Here is a 13,526-nt window from a genome sequence, read left to right as displayed (position 1 = left end):
CTGAATCTTTTCGAAAGCCTCAATGTCACCCAGATTGAGTTTTAGCATCTTTAATGTTTGCTTAATACTTTCATTATTTAGAGGTGTTTTGTATCTTTTGGATGCATTTGTAGGAATTCATTTTTGTAGCTATTATCTGTCATATCCTTGCATTGTAGGAGCTTTTATATGTAAGATTGGGAAATATAATGGAAAAAGCTTTCTGTTTAGATCAAACTGTTTTGCTTCCAGTTTTAGAATGAGCTTGTGGGTGCAGGTACAGGGGAAGTATTGCAGCTACTCGGCTATGTCCGGCTTGATTTGAATGTAATTTATTGTCCTCTCTTATTTACCTTCACTGCCCATCTATTCGTCTGGTTTTCAACTCCTGTCAAATTTAAAAACAGTTATTCAGCTACAGAAGTTTGTGATGAGCAGGAGGTGCAAGTGATGAAGAATTTTTCCAATTTGCTTCCTTTTTACATTTACTATCTGTTTTATTTAAACCATGTTCTGTCCTCGCCACATCAACGGTTTTGTTTCCAGTAATATACAATTGTCTCTAACATACCATGCATAGTCAGATTTGTTGTAATTTACACCATCAGTTGAATCTCCTCTTTGAGGAAATCTGATTTTTTTTTTGTCCTGAGTGCACATGAATCAGACACAGGTCAACAGATTTGAATAATTTGAACTGAATTCTGTGGAGTCAGCTAGATTTACTAGCTATTAAGATTAACAAATTGTTACCCGGGTTTCATTGTTAAAGCACTGTACAGTAGAAGCCTGTCTACCCCTTTGACAACGCAACTATGTACTGTACAGGTTTGGACAACTTGCATTCCAGAAAGCAATAATTCATATTTCTAATCTGTATATAATTTATTACGCATTTCTTTGGTATCACAATTAGCCAATTTTTAAAATATTGGCAGTTTGTAAAGGGGAATAAACACTTATAAACAGCTGATTCTTCAGTGTTTGCTTTTATCCACCTATTCTAATATTCAATGTTTTGCTTTCAAACCAGATGTACTCATTATGACGTTTCTTACTCTGATTTTAACAGTAATATTTACTTGGTATTATAGGTTACAATTCTGAGTTACAACAGATTTGCAACATATTAGATCCTCTGCACTCTAGTTAGATTTACTTTGTCGTCATGATGCAGGAGGTACAAAACTTCAGTTACTTGTGGATGGAATCCTTTGCTGTAGTATTTTAAAAGCTTTGTTCATTGGATGTGAGTGTTGTTTCCTCGTCCAGTATTTATTATTCATCCCTAATTGTCCAGAGGGCAGCTAAGAGAGAACTGTATTGCTATGGATCTGGAGTCACATGTCGGCCAGACCAGTTAAAGGGTGGCACATTTTCTTCCTTGAGGGAAATTAGTAGACCAGCTGGCTTTTATGACAATCAGCGATGGTTACGTGGTCACCATGAGAACTTTTTATTTTGGAATTTTATTGAATTTAAATTTCGCCATCTGCCATGGTGAAATTTGAATCACCTTCCCATAACATTAGTCTGTGATTTTGGATTACCAGTACAATAACATAACCAATACCCCACCACCTCCCCCTAATGTAGTGTTCACTTATAATAGATTATCTGGATGTGGATGATGACTGCTACTCTAGCTCATCACAGTCACCTTAGAAGTTGAGAACAGAACCACTTAAAACTATAGAGTACCTTTTTAACTATATTCTTTAATGAAAAGAAGACTCTATGTTGATAGAGATATTAAATTCTTTCACAAAGCTAGATTGAAGAGTGTTATTTAATCTCTCTTTGGACTCTTCACACACTCTCTACTAAGTAAAAAGGTAAACAATAATCACGCAACTTTGCTACTTATGAACTACTGATGTGTGACAATTTTTGGCTACATGCAAGTTATGATGGATTCTGGCTTACTTCAGGGACAGGTTTTGGTGCTTATGTGGTGAATGACCAACTTTGGTGTTAACCAAATCGGAGAGAATTTTTATGTTTATGCCTGAATATCTAAAAAGAGCACTTCGAGGGTGTGCTGTATTCTGAGAAAGATAAGTGGAAACTGTCTCACTAAAACCAACTAATGGTGTACTCTGTGATTCAGGAAAAAGTATATAATGGTATCACCCCAGTCAATATCTTGTGAATTGTCACATATGCACAAGTGAATCAATGACTGGTCTAAGGAAGGGAAAAATGATTGCACTAAAAATACCTTTTGGGAATCCTTGCCACATATGTAGATTTGAGATGAGACACCTTCCCTCTGGGGACAAGTACTGTGGGCAGAATGAGAAAAACAGCTTGTTAAAATTGCATGTTGGAAAGCATAGGTGCTTTGGCAATGTGTGGTAGCAGTGGGTGTCTTCAATATATTAAGTTGAAAGCTGTCCCTTCCTTTCAAGATTTCAAAAACATATCTTTCAGTTTATACTTTGTTAGAACAGCTTATCCATTCTTTGCTTTTATTTCCACAAATGTGTTACAAGGCTTTGAGGAAAGAAATTTCTTAGTCTAATCAGCATTTCTGTTTTGTAATGCAGAAAATGCTCTGGTTTTGTGTAGATTCCTGCCCTTTTTCAGTGTGGAGGCCTCGTTAGAATGTGTATTAAAGCTGTATATGTCAGACTGAATGTATGTTACTTGATGAAAAGGCCAAAGGTTGACTGGTCAGGAAGTTCCTCTTTGTGTGTGGTTGAGATTCGGAACAGTGTATGGTTCATACCATTTTAAGCTTTGGGCACACTTAAGTTCCTTGAAATCTGTCCATGTTAATTAATTTGAAATGCTGGCATTTTAATTCCTTTTCTGTTAACACTTGACTCTCTTTGCGTGCTAAATGTTCTTTCAACTTTTGGAAAGCAGATGTAAACAATATTTAAATATTTTATAACTTAATAAGTATATTAGAAAAGAATATAAACAAAATAAGACAACAATTTATCCACACCAGAAGTGTTATGGCTGGTTATATTTCACAAGTTTGAAAGAACCTCAGTGTTGTCAGTACAGGGATGTTATGAAGGATTTTCCCCAAATACGTTAAATGGCTGGAGTTGGTTTAATTTTGGTTTCTACTTATTTTGATCTTTCCTTTGCTCAGTTTCATTTAAGGATCAGACAACAAATACCTCCTTGGATAATACAGCAACATTTTTTCGTTGAGCTGAGCAATGTATAAAGTAATCCCTCCTTGAATGTATTTTCCTACTTCCTGTGTTGACACAAGTTGTTAGAGTGACACGCTAAAAGAAAGGAACTGAAGACTCAGTGACTCCTTAGAACATGAGTCGAAAGTTCAGTGTTTCAACACTGTAGGGCACCAATATTCTAATTATTTCATTTTTGCCATGGTCCAATGGGCAGTGCATTCGCCTTCCGACTCTGAAGATTGTGAATTTAAGCTCTTTACTCCAGGACAGCGATGTCCTCTTATTGACGGTGTGTAAATGGAAGTCCTTAAGTTCCTGTTAAGAGCACTGCTTCAGTATTCAGCCTTCGGTCAACATCACAACAGAGCGACTGAAAATTTATCTCATTTGCTGTCCATAGATGCATGCTGTGTGCAATTTGGTGGTGTATTTTCTCACAAACAGTTGTGAAGACACTTGAAGTAATTCATTATAAGTACCTTTTTAAAAGAAGAAAGAGTTCCATCATATTGTGCTTTTCACAACCTCAAGACACCCCAAAGTCTTCTACAGTCAATGGAGTACCTTCTTTTGATGTGCAGTCACTGTGTGATATAGCTAGTTTGTGCACAATAAGCTCCAACACATAGCAATATGAAGATGACAGCATAATCTGTCTTTGAGAGTTAATTTTGCTTAGGACATGAGGGATAACTCCCTTGCTTTTCTTCAAAACCATGGCATCTTTTGGATGCAGCATAAAGAGCAGGTGGAGCAATTGTTTAACATTGCAACTGCTAAGGTTGTGCAGTACCCCCTCAGTCTTGGATTGGAGCACCAGCCTTGAATTTTGTGCTCAAGTTTGTTGTTTGAGCTTTGAACCCAAAATTTTCTGACACGTAAGTGAGCACAGCTGATTTCGTAATGTATCCTGAAGCATGGAGGATACTATGATGCAAATTTTTTATTGATTTCAAATAATTTATATAAATTTATTTTTCATTTGTGGCTAATTTCAATTTTTGATGTGACATGCAAAATGCATTAACAGTACGGAGGATAGTAGCAGACTTGGAATGTATACATATTTGGAAAACAGGTAGACATGTCAAATTAAATTTAAAACTTTCGTTAACTATACGTTTCAAAAGGAAGACAGCAAAATGGGGAAAAGCAATGTAAACTAAATAGCAAACATTTCAAAATGGGGTGCAGGAAGAATGAGAATGGAGCTAGGTGTTGGTGTTACCAAGAAAAATCTTTGGAAGTGGCAGGACAAGTAAGGTAAAGTTTTTTATTTTAATAAAGAACACATAGGATCCTTGGATTTATAATTATGAAGGAGCAATAAAGATATTTGACCCCAGCTGGAGTATTTTTACCAATTTAGACACCACACTTTTGGCATGCCTTTGAGGGGATCTTGGAGTGATTTACCAAGATAATATCAGAGCTGAGGGGCATTTGTTCCATTTAGTACCAAAAGGGAGATTTAACAAAGGTTCAAGATTCCAAGGATGTTTGATTGACTAAACAGGGCAAATCTCCTCGGACCAGACGGAGATTAGTAACCAGTGGAGGTAATTGAAGATTTAAAACACAGTAATGAGGAAGTTGAGAATTATTTTCTTGTAGTGAGTTGAGATTAGGAATTTGTAGATTAGATTGGATTGGATTCCCCACAGTGTGGAAACAGACCATTTGGCCCAACCAGTCCACACTGACCCTCCGGAGATTAACCCATCCAGACCCATTTCCCCTCTGACTAATGCAAATTTCTGATTTATTATCTGAAGAAATGGTGAATACAGATTCAATAGTAACTTCCAAAAATATAAATAGTAGAAAGACAAATAGTTGCAAGGCTATTGGATATGCTATAGGAAAGATACAATTGTATTAGATAGGTGCAGATTTTAAGGTAGAAGACACGAGATTTAGAGAGGTTTTTGAGGAAAAACGTTTTCAGAGGGTGGTGGGAATCTCGAATGCACAGCCTGGGAGGATAATAAAAGATTAGATTAGATTACATTACATTACAGTGTGGAAACAGACCCTTCGGCCCAACAAGTCCACACCGACCCGCCGAAGCGCAACCCACCCATACCCCTACATTTACCCCTTACCTAACACTACGGGCAATTTAGCGTGGCCAATTCACCTGACCTGCACGTCTTTGGACTGTGGGAGGAAACCGGAGCACCCGGAGGAAACCCACGCAGACACGGGGAGAACGTGCAAACTCCACACAGTCAGTCACCTGAGGCGGGAATTGAACCCGGGTCTCAGGCGCTGTGAGGCAGCAGTGCTAACCACTGTGCCACCGTGCCGCCCAAATGTGGGAAACTTGACAATTTTTAAGAAGTGCTTGGATGAGCGCTTGAAATGTCCTAATGTGGCTATTGGTCAAGAACTGGAAAGTGAGATAAGTGTAGATAAATTGGCATTTACTTGTACTATGTGACTGTATGACTCTTAAGAACAAGGAGCTTGAATTAATTGGAATGCTGTTCAAAAACCAACACTCCCACAATGGGCCAACTATTCTCCTCCTGTAATTTGTGATCGAGTCTCCTATTTACCATGCATGCTGTTCAAGTAGCCTCTAATGGGGAAATTCGCAAGTTATGTTGGTCAGGATGACTCGCAGCCTGTCCTTTCAGCCTGTTGGGAAGTATTTATCTGCATTCTGTCCTTTTTTCATGGTGGAGGTATAATTGCAATTGGGAACAGGCCAGATGAACTGGAGATGAAAATTTTAGTCCCTATGGCAAATGCTGCTTTATTTTCCGATCTTTCAGTTTGTGTAAAATTGAAGGTGCTGTGTCTTTGTGTAGGTGCTGCCACCTGGCAATTATCACCTTTAGTTCTGAATTTGATCAAATTATCAGAAGAGTTCCTCACCAGAAGCAAAAATTTCTTCATGTCAGTATAGAAGATTAATGAGTAAAGACTGTGAAGTATTAATTAAACTGGGAATATTGATGAGAAGTAATTTTTTTTGCAATTGAATTAAAGTTCTCAGGAAGAAGTGAGGTTAAGTAAGTAAATGTATTTAAGTTTACACAACAGTTTTGGTGCATTTGAAATTCACTGTTAGGCATTTTATTATACTGCAACAATCTGAACAACTGTTCTGGAGTTTGATGAAAAAATCTGTAATTCCAAATCAGTCCTCCTTACAGTTACACAAAGTAACATGTTTTAGCCCTTTGAAGTTAGCAGTATAGTTTTTAAGCTAAATCGACTAAATGCACCGTTTAGAGTATCCTGAGTTTAAGTAGTGTTCTTTGTGTACTGCTGTTTAATTGCTGTCTCTTAAGCAAAAGGTCCTAAGGGGAAATGCAGAATCATTGGTAGTTCACATGAACGACCACACTTGAATATGAATATTTCGGAAACTAAGCATCATAACGTTTGTTTTTAATTCCAAACATCATTTCTGTAGAAATATATTATGAAACATAGCATTCTGAACAGTTCTTGACTTTTTTAAAAACTTTTTTTTAAACTTCAACCTTTTTTTCTCTTTTTTTTTTGGTCGTCTTATTCTTTACATTATACTTAATATAGAAGGTTGAACAGACTTGCTTCTGTGCACAGTTTTGCTAAAGGGCTTTTGTAGGATTGTTGACATATAGTACTGATACTGCAATCTATTTTTCTCCACAGACTTGGGATCGGAGTTTTTAAAAAAAAATGTCTCTTATGCCATTGATCAGCTTGTCTGTGGGATAGTTGCTTGTGATTTCAAGGCCCTCAGTCTTTTGGTGTATCTGTGCCAAGACTTACCTAATTACGAGTTAGTGATTCTTTCGTGTTGAGAAAAATGTCTATTACCTTGATAAAATTGGTGGTAACCCTCTGCATTAGTTTGTGATTTTATTATTCCTATTGATGTGATGAGTTTTTCTGTGACATCTACAAAGTTAATTATACAAGAGTGTGGTTTTGTACCTTATTACATAAGTTTTTTTAGTATAAACGTTTAAATAAACTTTGGATCTGCATTGTATTCAGTAAATAGTTGCATGCCATAATCATGAGTTGCTTTTGAAAGTTGCATTAATTGACTATAAACATTGGAGGAGCTAGTTCTTACCAAAATTTTATATATCAATTTTTTAAGAAGATATTTATTTCATGGAAACATTAATAACTGGTTAGGACCCATGATTATTTTGAAATATTTATCTTTTCTGTTTTCACAAGTTATATTTTTGACAGATTTGCATTTAAAAATTTAAAACATGTGTGTTCAATGCATCAAAGCTTCAGTTTATACTACTCCATTGTTAAGAATGCATTCACAGCACAAATTAAGTATTGGTTAAAAAGGGTGTTTGCGTATCCCGAAGTGAAAGTAATTCTTCCATGCAGTTTCCTTCTATTTTGCTCTTAATCTGGGGACCCTGATTTTGGATTTAGTTATATTTTCCCTGTGATTCATACAAACTCTTACTGGTTGTTCTTTCACTTCATATTGAAGTGACTAATTTTAAAGGAAACATTGGTGTTTAGTTGGATTTAACTTACAAATTTGATAAATACTGAATCTACCAACTTTCAGAATTTCTTTTTACTACTTTGCAGATGATAAGATTAAAATGAAGTATGAGAGACAATGTAGAGAAACAAGTTTATTAAAAATTAAGAATTCTCTCAAATGCATTTATATTATTTTGCAACAAATTCTCTGTAGTTCTCCCCTTGGTTTAATTCACTAATAGATTTGAGCTTTCTCAAGCCTTGAGAACTTGAAATGTTTGGCCTTTCAATAGGATTGAAACATTTTTTAATCATGCACCAATGCTGAATAATGTAACATTAATATGTCCTTTCTTGGGACATGATACAGGAGCTGATGAAAGCACAAGTGTATTACTGACAGCTTTTAATCATAAGGTTTGTTGTTCTCATGTAGAACTAGCTGTGTATTGTGTGATAGTCACTCGTTAAAAATATGTATAATTTATTTTAAAGTTGTATTGATTGCTGGCTGTGTAAGAACTTGCATGATACTGCTTATAAAACTCCAGTGTCTCAAGGTGAGATTTTTGAGAGATGCAGGCCTCCTGCTACTTAACTAAATGTTACTTTGCTGTTCACCATTGTTTGCTATTATGCTTGTATTAATAAGTTAAGGGTTTCTCCTGTTGAAGGTATGGGAGATTAAGTTTTGCAGATCAAGTATGAGCAATGGGTCAGATACTTTAAGAGGAAAGCAGACATGTTAAGAAACTGTCTCCAGGATTTTAATTTCTAAATCATTGATGCATTATGGTTCAAACCATTTTTTAAAAATAAAAGTTGTGCAGTGCATAATGGATTGGGTGTATAATGGACTGGCCATTGAAAGAAAATACCTACAGAAGTAATTTTCTTCTTCCACCATTAGAAAGTAAATTTGGATAGCAAAAGTGTAATTGGCTAGCATGAAGTATGATGCAGGTTTGTGTTGTAAACAGGAAAACTATTTTAGAGAGATCATGATTAAATCAACTTGACAAAAAGAGGAAATAGGCAGGAAAGTTCTTGCTTCCTAGCAGCTGGTTAAAGAGTAACATTTTCCTGACAAGTGACTTCTTTGCAGAGCAGAACTGTGTGTAACATTAGATATCATAATTGCCAATATTTTAAGAATAAATTAATTTTTATTGTGCTGATTTAGTTATTAAGAGATCTATAAGCACAAGTCACAGGTTCACAATTAGTATTGTATTGTTTTGCTAAGCTTAACCCTGGGGGAATATTGGATCAAAATTACTGGCTGGATGTCCAAATGTAAACTTTAAATAGAGAAACCTCCACCTGAAACCAATCAATATGTAGTAAACTATCCCAGTGTATAGTTCTGTTATGGTCCATTAGTCTGGCTTGTACTACACCTGTGGTTTCTGATGCTTATGGGTGAATACTGAATGAAGAAATGATATCACATTTGTTATGCAATGAGATGGAGGGGATTAGTGGGAAAGAAATCTGATTAATAAAATTGAAATTAAGTTATGATTCAAAATCTGATTTCTACAAATTAGAACAGTATTTTCTTTTTAAACAGGTCCCACAAAAGGCTTATTTAGGATTACACGGTTAAACTTTTTATTTCTAAAATTTGCTTTGTAGATTTGAATACTTTGAATACTTAAAACAGAATTCAATACCAGAGAGTTAGCAAAATATCATTGTTACACTTTCAACTGCAAAACAAAATACTGTAATAGAGTTAAATATGATGAATTAGTCCCATATGTTGTATTTCAGGTACTATTTTCTTAGAATGGTGTCTATTGCCACCTATTGATCATGTTGGGAACAATCTTTTCTAGAAGCAAAACCTTTAAGAGACAAAATCAAATTTTCCAGTTGATCATTTTTTAAGTGTTTATATTTCAGTTTTTAAGGACAGTTTCATTTTAACATTTGAATGTGCCTTTCAGTCACCACATTTGTGACCATGATTCTGTTAAATAGAATACATTGATTTGAGCAGTATCAGATTTAATGTCTTGAAGTTTTAATACTACTGTGTCTAGACCTATTCTGGATTAGTGGTGCTGGAAGAGCACAGCAGTTCAGGCAGCATCTGAGAAGCAGTAAAATCGACGTTTCGGGCAAAAGCCCTTCATCAGGAATAAAGTCAGAGAGCCTGAAGTTTTCCTCCTCTCTCTACAAGAATCTCTGAGTCCCGCTCCCACTGCAAATGTCAGCACTGTCCCCATGACTTGTCCTACCTGCCTATCTTCTTTTCCATCTATCCACTCCACCCTCTTCTCTGACCTATCACCTTCATCCCCTCCCCCACTCACTTATTGTACTCTATGCAACTTTCTCCCCACCCCCACCCTCCTCCAGCTTATCTCTCCACCCTTCAGGCTCTCTGCCTGTATTCCTGATGAAGGGCTTTTGCCCGAAACGTCGATTTTACTGCTCCTTGGATGCTGCCTGAACTGCTGTGCTCTTCCAGCACCACTAATCCAGAATCTGGTTTCCAGCATCTGCAGTCATTGTTTTTACCTGTGTCTAGAGTTCAGTTCAAGAAGTGATTCGGAGATGCCGGTGTTGGACTGGGGTGCACAAAGTTAAAAATCACACAACACCAGGTTATAGTCCAACAGGTTTAATTGGAAGCATACTAGCTTTCGGAGCGACGCTCCTTCATCAGGTGATTGTCCTTCATCAGGTGATCAGCTCAAGAAAGACTGCTAATTCAACTCAAACAAGCTGACTGAAAGCAGGTGGAGCATAAATAAAACTTTTCAATTGCTGAACTAGTCACTTTGTTGAGATCAGTTCAAGGCTTATATATCTTTAAAGGTGAACAATCTTTTGACTTTGCAAATAGTTAACTAAATTTTCTAGTGGTAAACTGAACATGAAATTTTAACAGTTAAAAGTTCTCTGGAGTCACTTTTAGGTGTCAGTCTGAACAAGTTGTACTTTACAGAATTGAGTTATGTCCAGACATAGAGCGGGATATATATTTTAAATGTAAAAACAATGCCAAAAACATCTGAGCATTGTTTAAATGTGTTCAGTTTATCATCTCAAAAATACCTTTTTACAAAAGAAAAAAGATTTTGGATTTGTGAATTCTGTATAAATAGACATTTAAATTGTTCATACACAAATACAGTAATTCTCTGATAATATGAATGTTTGTGTTTAGCTCAAAACAGTGTACTTAAAGAAGCCAGTGATGACAGAGATCGTCCAAAGTTAGACAAGGATGCCATAGAACAACCTCAGATAAAGGTCCCAATAGATCCACCTCAAGACAGGAATCTCAAAGGCGAGGAAGTGCAGCTGGATCGTCCTGACCAAGGTATTGCAAGTTGCGGCTGTACAGAAAATCACTTTCAATTGAAATTGAATATTTTGTTTAGAGACTGACATCTTGATGATCGTGCATACAGCAATATATATTCATATTTGCTCCAGTTCTGTTGTTTAATACAAGATAACCTTATTTGTCCTTGTTCTTTTATCAGTGTTCTGCAAGCCATTCCTTGGAGATTTACAGAGTGACCAGGTTCCCATTTTTCCCCTTTTATGTAAGGGAGTACCAAGCTTAGCAGAATATTTATCCAGGGTTTGGAAGAGATACACATTCTACTTCACATTTATTTTTAGTTTTTAAAATGAGAACATTTTAAAGGTATTGTTTGAGAAAAAAACTTGTACTGAAAGAAATGTCTTTTGAATAAGACAAAATTCTAGTCACTGCTCATTGCCATGAGTGAATCAGAAATAGGTGCCTTTTTTTAAAAAGACAGTACCCCTTAAATGTTTTTAATAATGTAACAATTTGACAGTAGTGTAATTAGAAAGGCAGATTGCTGTCATAAGGTGAATTAAAACAAAACAGTAAAAACTCACTAATGTATGACTAACAAGCCCATATGGAAACACAAATTTGTATATGAAGGCCAAGCAAAGAAAGGAAAGTAATTAAAAATCATAGCACAGTAAAATAGCACCATTCATGATGACTCAGACACTGAAGTAGTCTATGTTCAAATGCAGTAAAACCTTAACAATATCCACATTTGGGCTGACAAATGGCAAATAACATTTGAACTATCAGAGTAATGACCATCTCCAACAATACAGAATTGTAACTACTGCCCTTTAACTATCATGGCATTATCATTGCTGGATCCCCCACTATCAGCATCCAACGAGTTACCATTGACCACAAACCTGAATTGGACTAGCCATCTAATTACGGTGATGACAAGAGCAGGTCTTATGCTCAGAATCTTGTAGTGTATAACTCCCCTCCTCACTCTCCAATGCTTGTTCACCATCAAGAAGGCACAAGTTAAGTATGTGATGGAATATTTTCTACTTGCCTGAATTAATGCAACTCCAACAACACTCGAAGATTGACACCATCCAAGATAAAGCAGTGTGGCACTACTTACACAAACATTCCCTTTTTACATAACTGACACACAGTAGCAGCAGTGTGTACCACCTAAAACAATCAATGCAGAAATTCTCCAAGAATCCTTCGATAGCACTTTACCAACCGATGATTTCTACCATTTAGAAGGACAAAGGCAGCAAATATGTGGAAACACCACTGCCTGCAAGTTGCCATCCAAGCCCCATACAACCCTGGCTTGGAAATCCTTCCATGTTGCTGGGTCAAAATCCTAAAACACTATACATATTGAGTTTATGGATCTTGCAAAAGCAAATTTCCTGTAGCAGCTCAAGACAGCAGTTTACCATTTTGAGGGTAACTAGGGGTAGGCAATAAATAAGTGCTTGCTCATCAGGCGATACCCATGTCTCATGAATTTTTAAGTCTGAACAGGGCCACACTGATAAATCAAAAAACCCAATTTGTAAAGAAATTTAAAGCACATAGTGCCCGTTGCTTTCTCGCGTTCGTTACTGACTGTCACTTTCAAAAAGCGATCTAATACTGATTCAAATAGTGCTTCAAATAGCCATTGCTCTACAACCCTCCTCCCAAGCTACAAGTTTTACCTTCCACCAAGCTTCAAGCCATGACTCCCACTGAGCCTCAAAAGGTGTTTCCCCTGTGCCTTCATTGCTGTTGTATTACAAAGTTCCCAGGTATGTTCAGGTGTCAGTGCCAGCGCGTCTTCATAATGTTTTCTTACAGGACTAGCATGCCTGATAACTTTGGAGTCTTTTCTGTTTCCTCGAATACACGTTTGGTGTTGGATGGAGATTTATTGCTGGTTGGATAACGAAGGTTTTTAAGCATTCAGGAAAAAAAAGTTAACACCTGGTTATTTAATTTCTTTATAACATGTTTGCACTTGTAATCAACAACTTTTGGAAACGTTCATGTGTTCTTGAGATCTATCCATCATTTAACTCAAACTTGATTTTGTTCCCTGAACAACGTCACAGGAATGAATAGCGTATTGGGTTCATTAACTCAACAGTCAGGTGTATTGGTAAGATTTATGAATCACTGAATCATTATTAAACTAAAAATATTGGTGATCTTGCTTTTGAGTCCTCATTGACCAAGTCAGATTGACACGTTACAGCTGCATGTCGTCTGTTTGAAGATAGAAATGATCAAATGTACTATAAACAGTTTCAGAAATCATGACAGTGCAGCTATTCTAAATCATAATTTATATTTGCACACTCTCATTTGGAATTAGAATGAATAGAAGATGAAAATCTTCTGAAATGAAAGCTGATAAATACTTGTCCATCTAAACGAAATGACAACAACCCGTCTCTTGGCTTTCAATGTGCCTGTTTGAAGTGTGTTAATCGAATAAATCTGTCCATCAAATTATTTCTTGTAGGAATTGGGTATTTCCTCTCCATGATGACTATATTTTTTGAAAGTTTATGATTTAGTGAGAGCTGCCCGAAGAATCCCCAAATCGCAGCTAGCATGGTAAGTTG

General features: G+C 36.3%; 2 protein-coding genes across 5 annotated transcripts in view; one reads left to right on the top strand and one right to left on the bottom strand.

Moving 5' to 3' along the window:
* Positions 1–13,526, bottom strand: part of ndufaf8 (NADH:ubiquinone oxidoreductase complex assembly factor 8) — a 56,972-nt gene that overhangs the window by 20,844 nt on the left and 22,602 nt on the right. For all 3 annotated transcript variants that reach the window (XR_006315252.2, XR_006315251.2, XR_015761413.1), the window contains one exon: positions 2,201–2,264. The gene's annotated coding sequence lies outside the window, so the exon portion shown is untranslated. The remainder of the gene's footprint in view (positions 1–2,200; positions 2,265–13,526) is intronic.
* Positions 1–13,526, top strand: part of slc38a10 (solute carrier family 38 member 10) — a 131,322-nt gene that overhangs the window by 106,007 nt on the left and 11,789 nt on the right. For both annotated transcript variants that reach the window (XM_043714767.2, XM_043714766.2), the window contains one exon: positions 10,786–10,941. In XM_043714767.2, the coding sequence (XP_043570702.2) occupies positions 10,786–10,941 (156 nt within the window). The remainder of the gene's footprint in view (positions 1–10,785; positions 10,942–13,526) is intronic.

This window comes from Chiloscyllium plagiosum, unplaced genomic scaffold (genome assembly GCF_037043375.1).
Source record: "Chiloscyllium plagiosum isolate Xiang-an unplaced genomic scaffold, Cpla_swu_hap1 HiC_scaffold_25, whole genome shotgun sequence".
Classification (NCBI taxonomy): Eukaryota; Metazoa; Chordata; class Chondrichthyes; order Orectolobiformes; family Hemiscylliidae; genus Chiloscyllium; species Chiloscyllium plagiosum.
The sequence above is the reverse complement of the archived record's forward strand: the minus strand, read 5'-3'. Positions and strand labels throughout refer to the sequence as shown.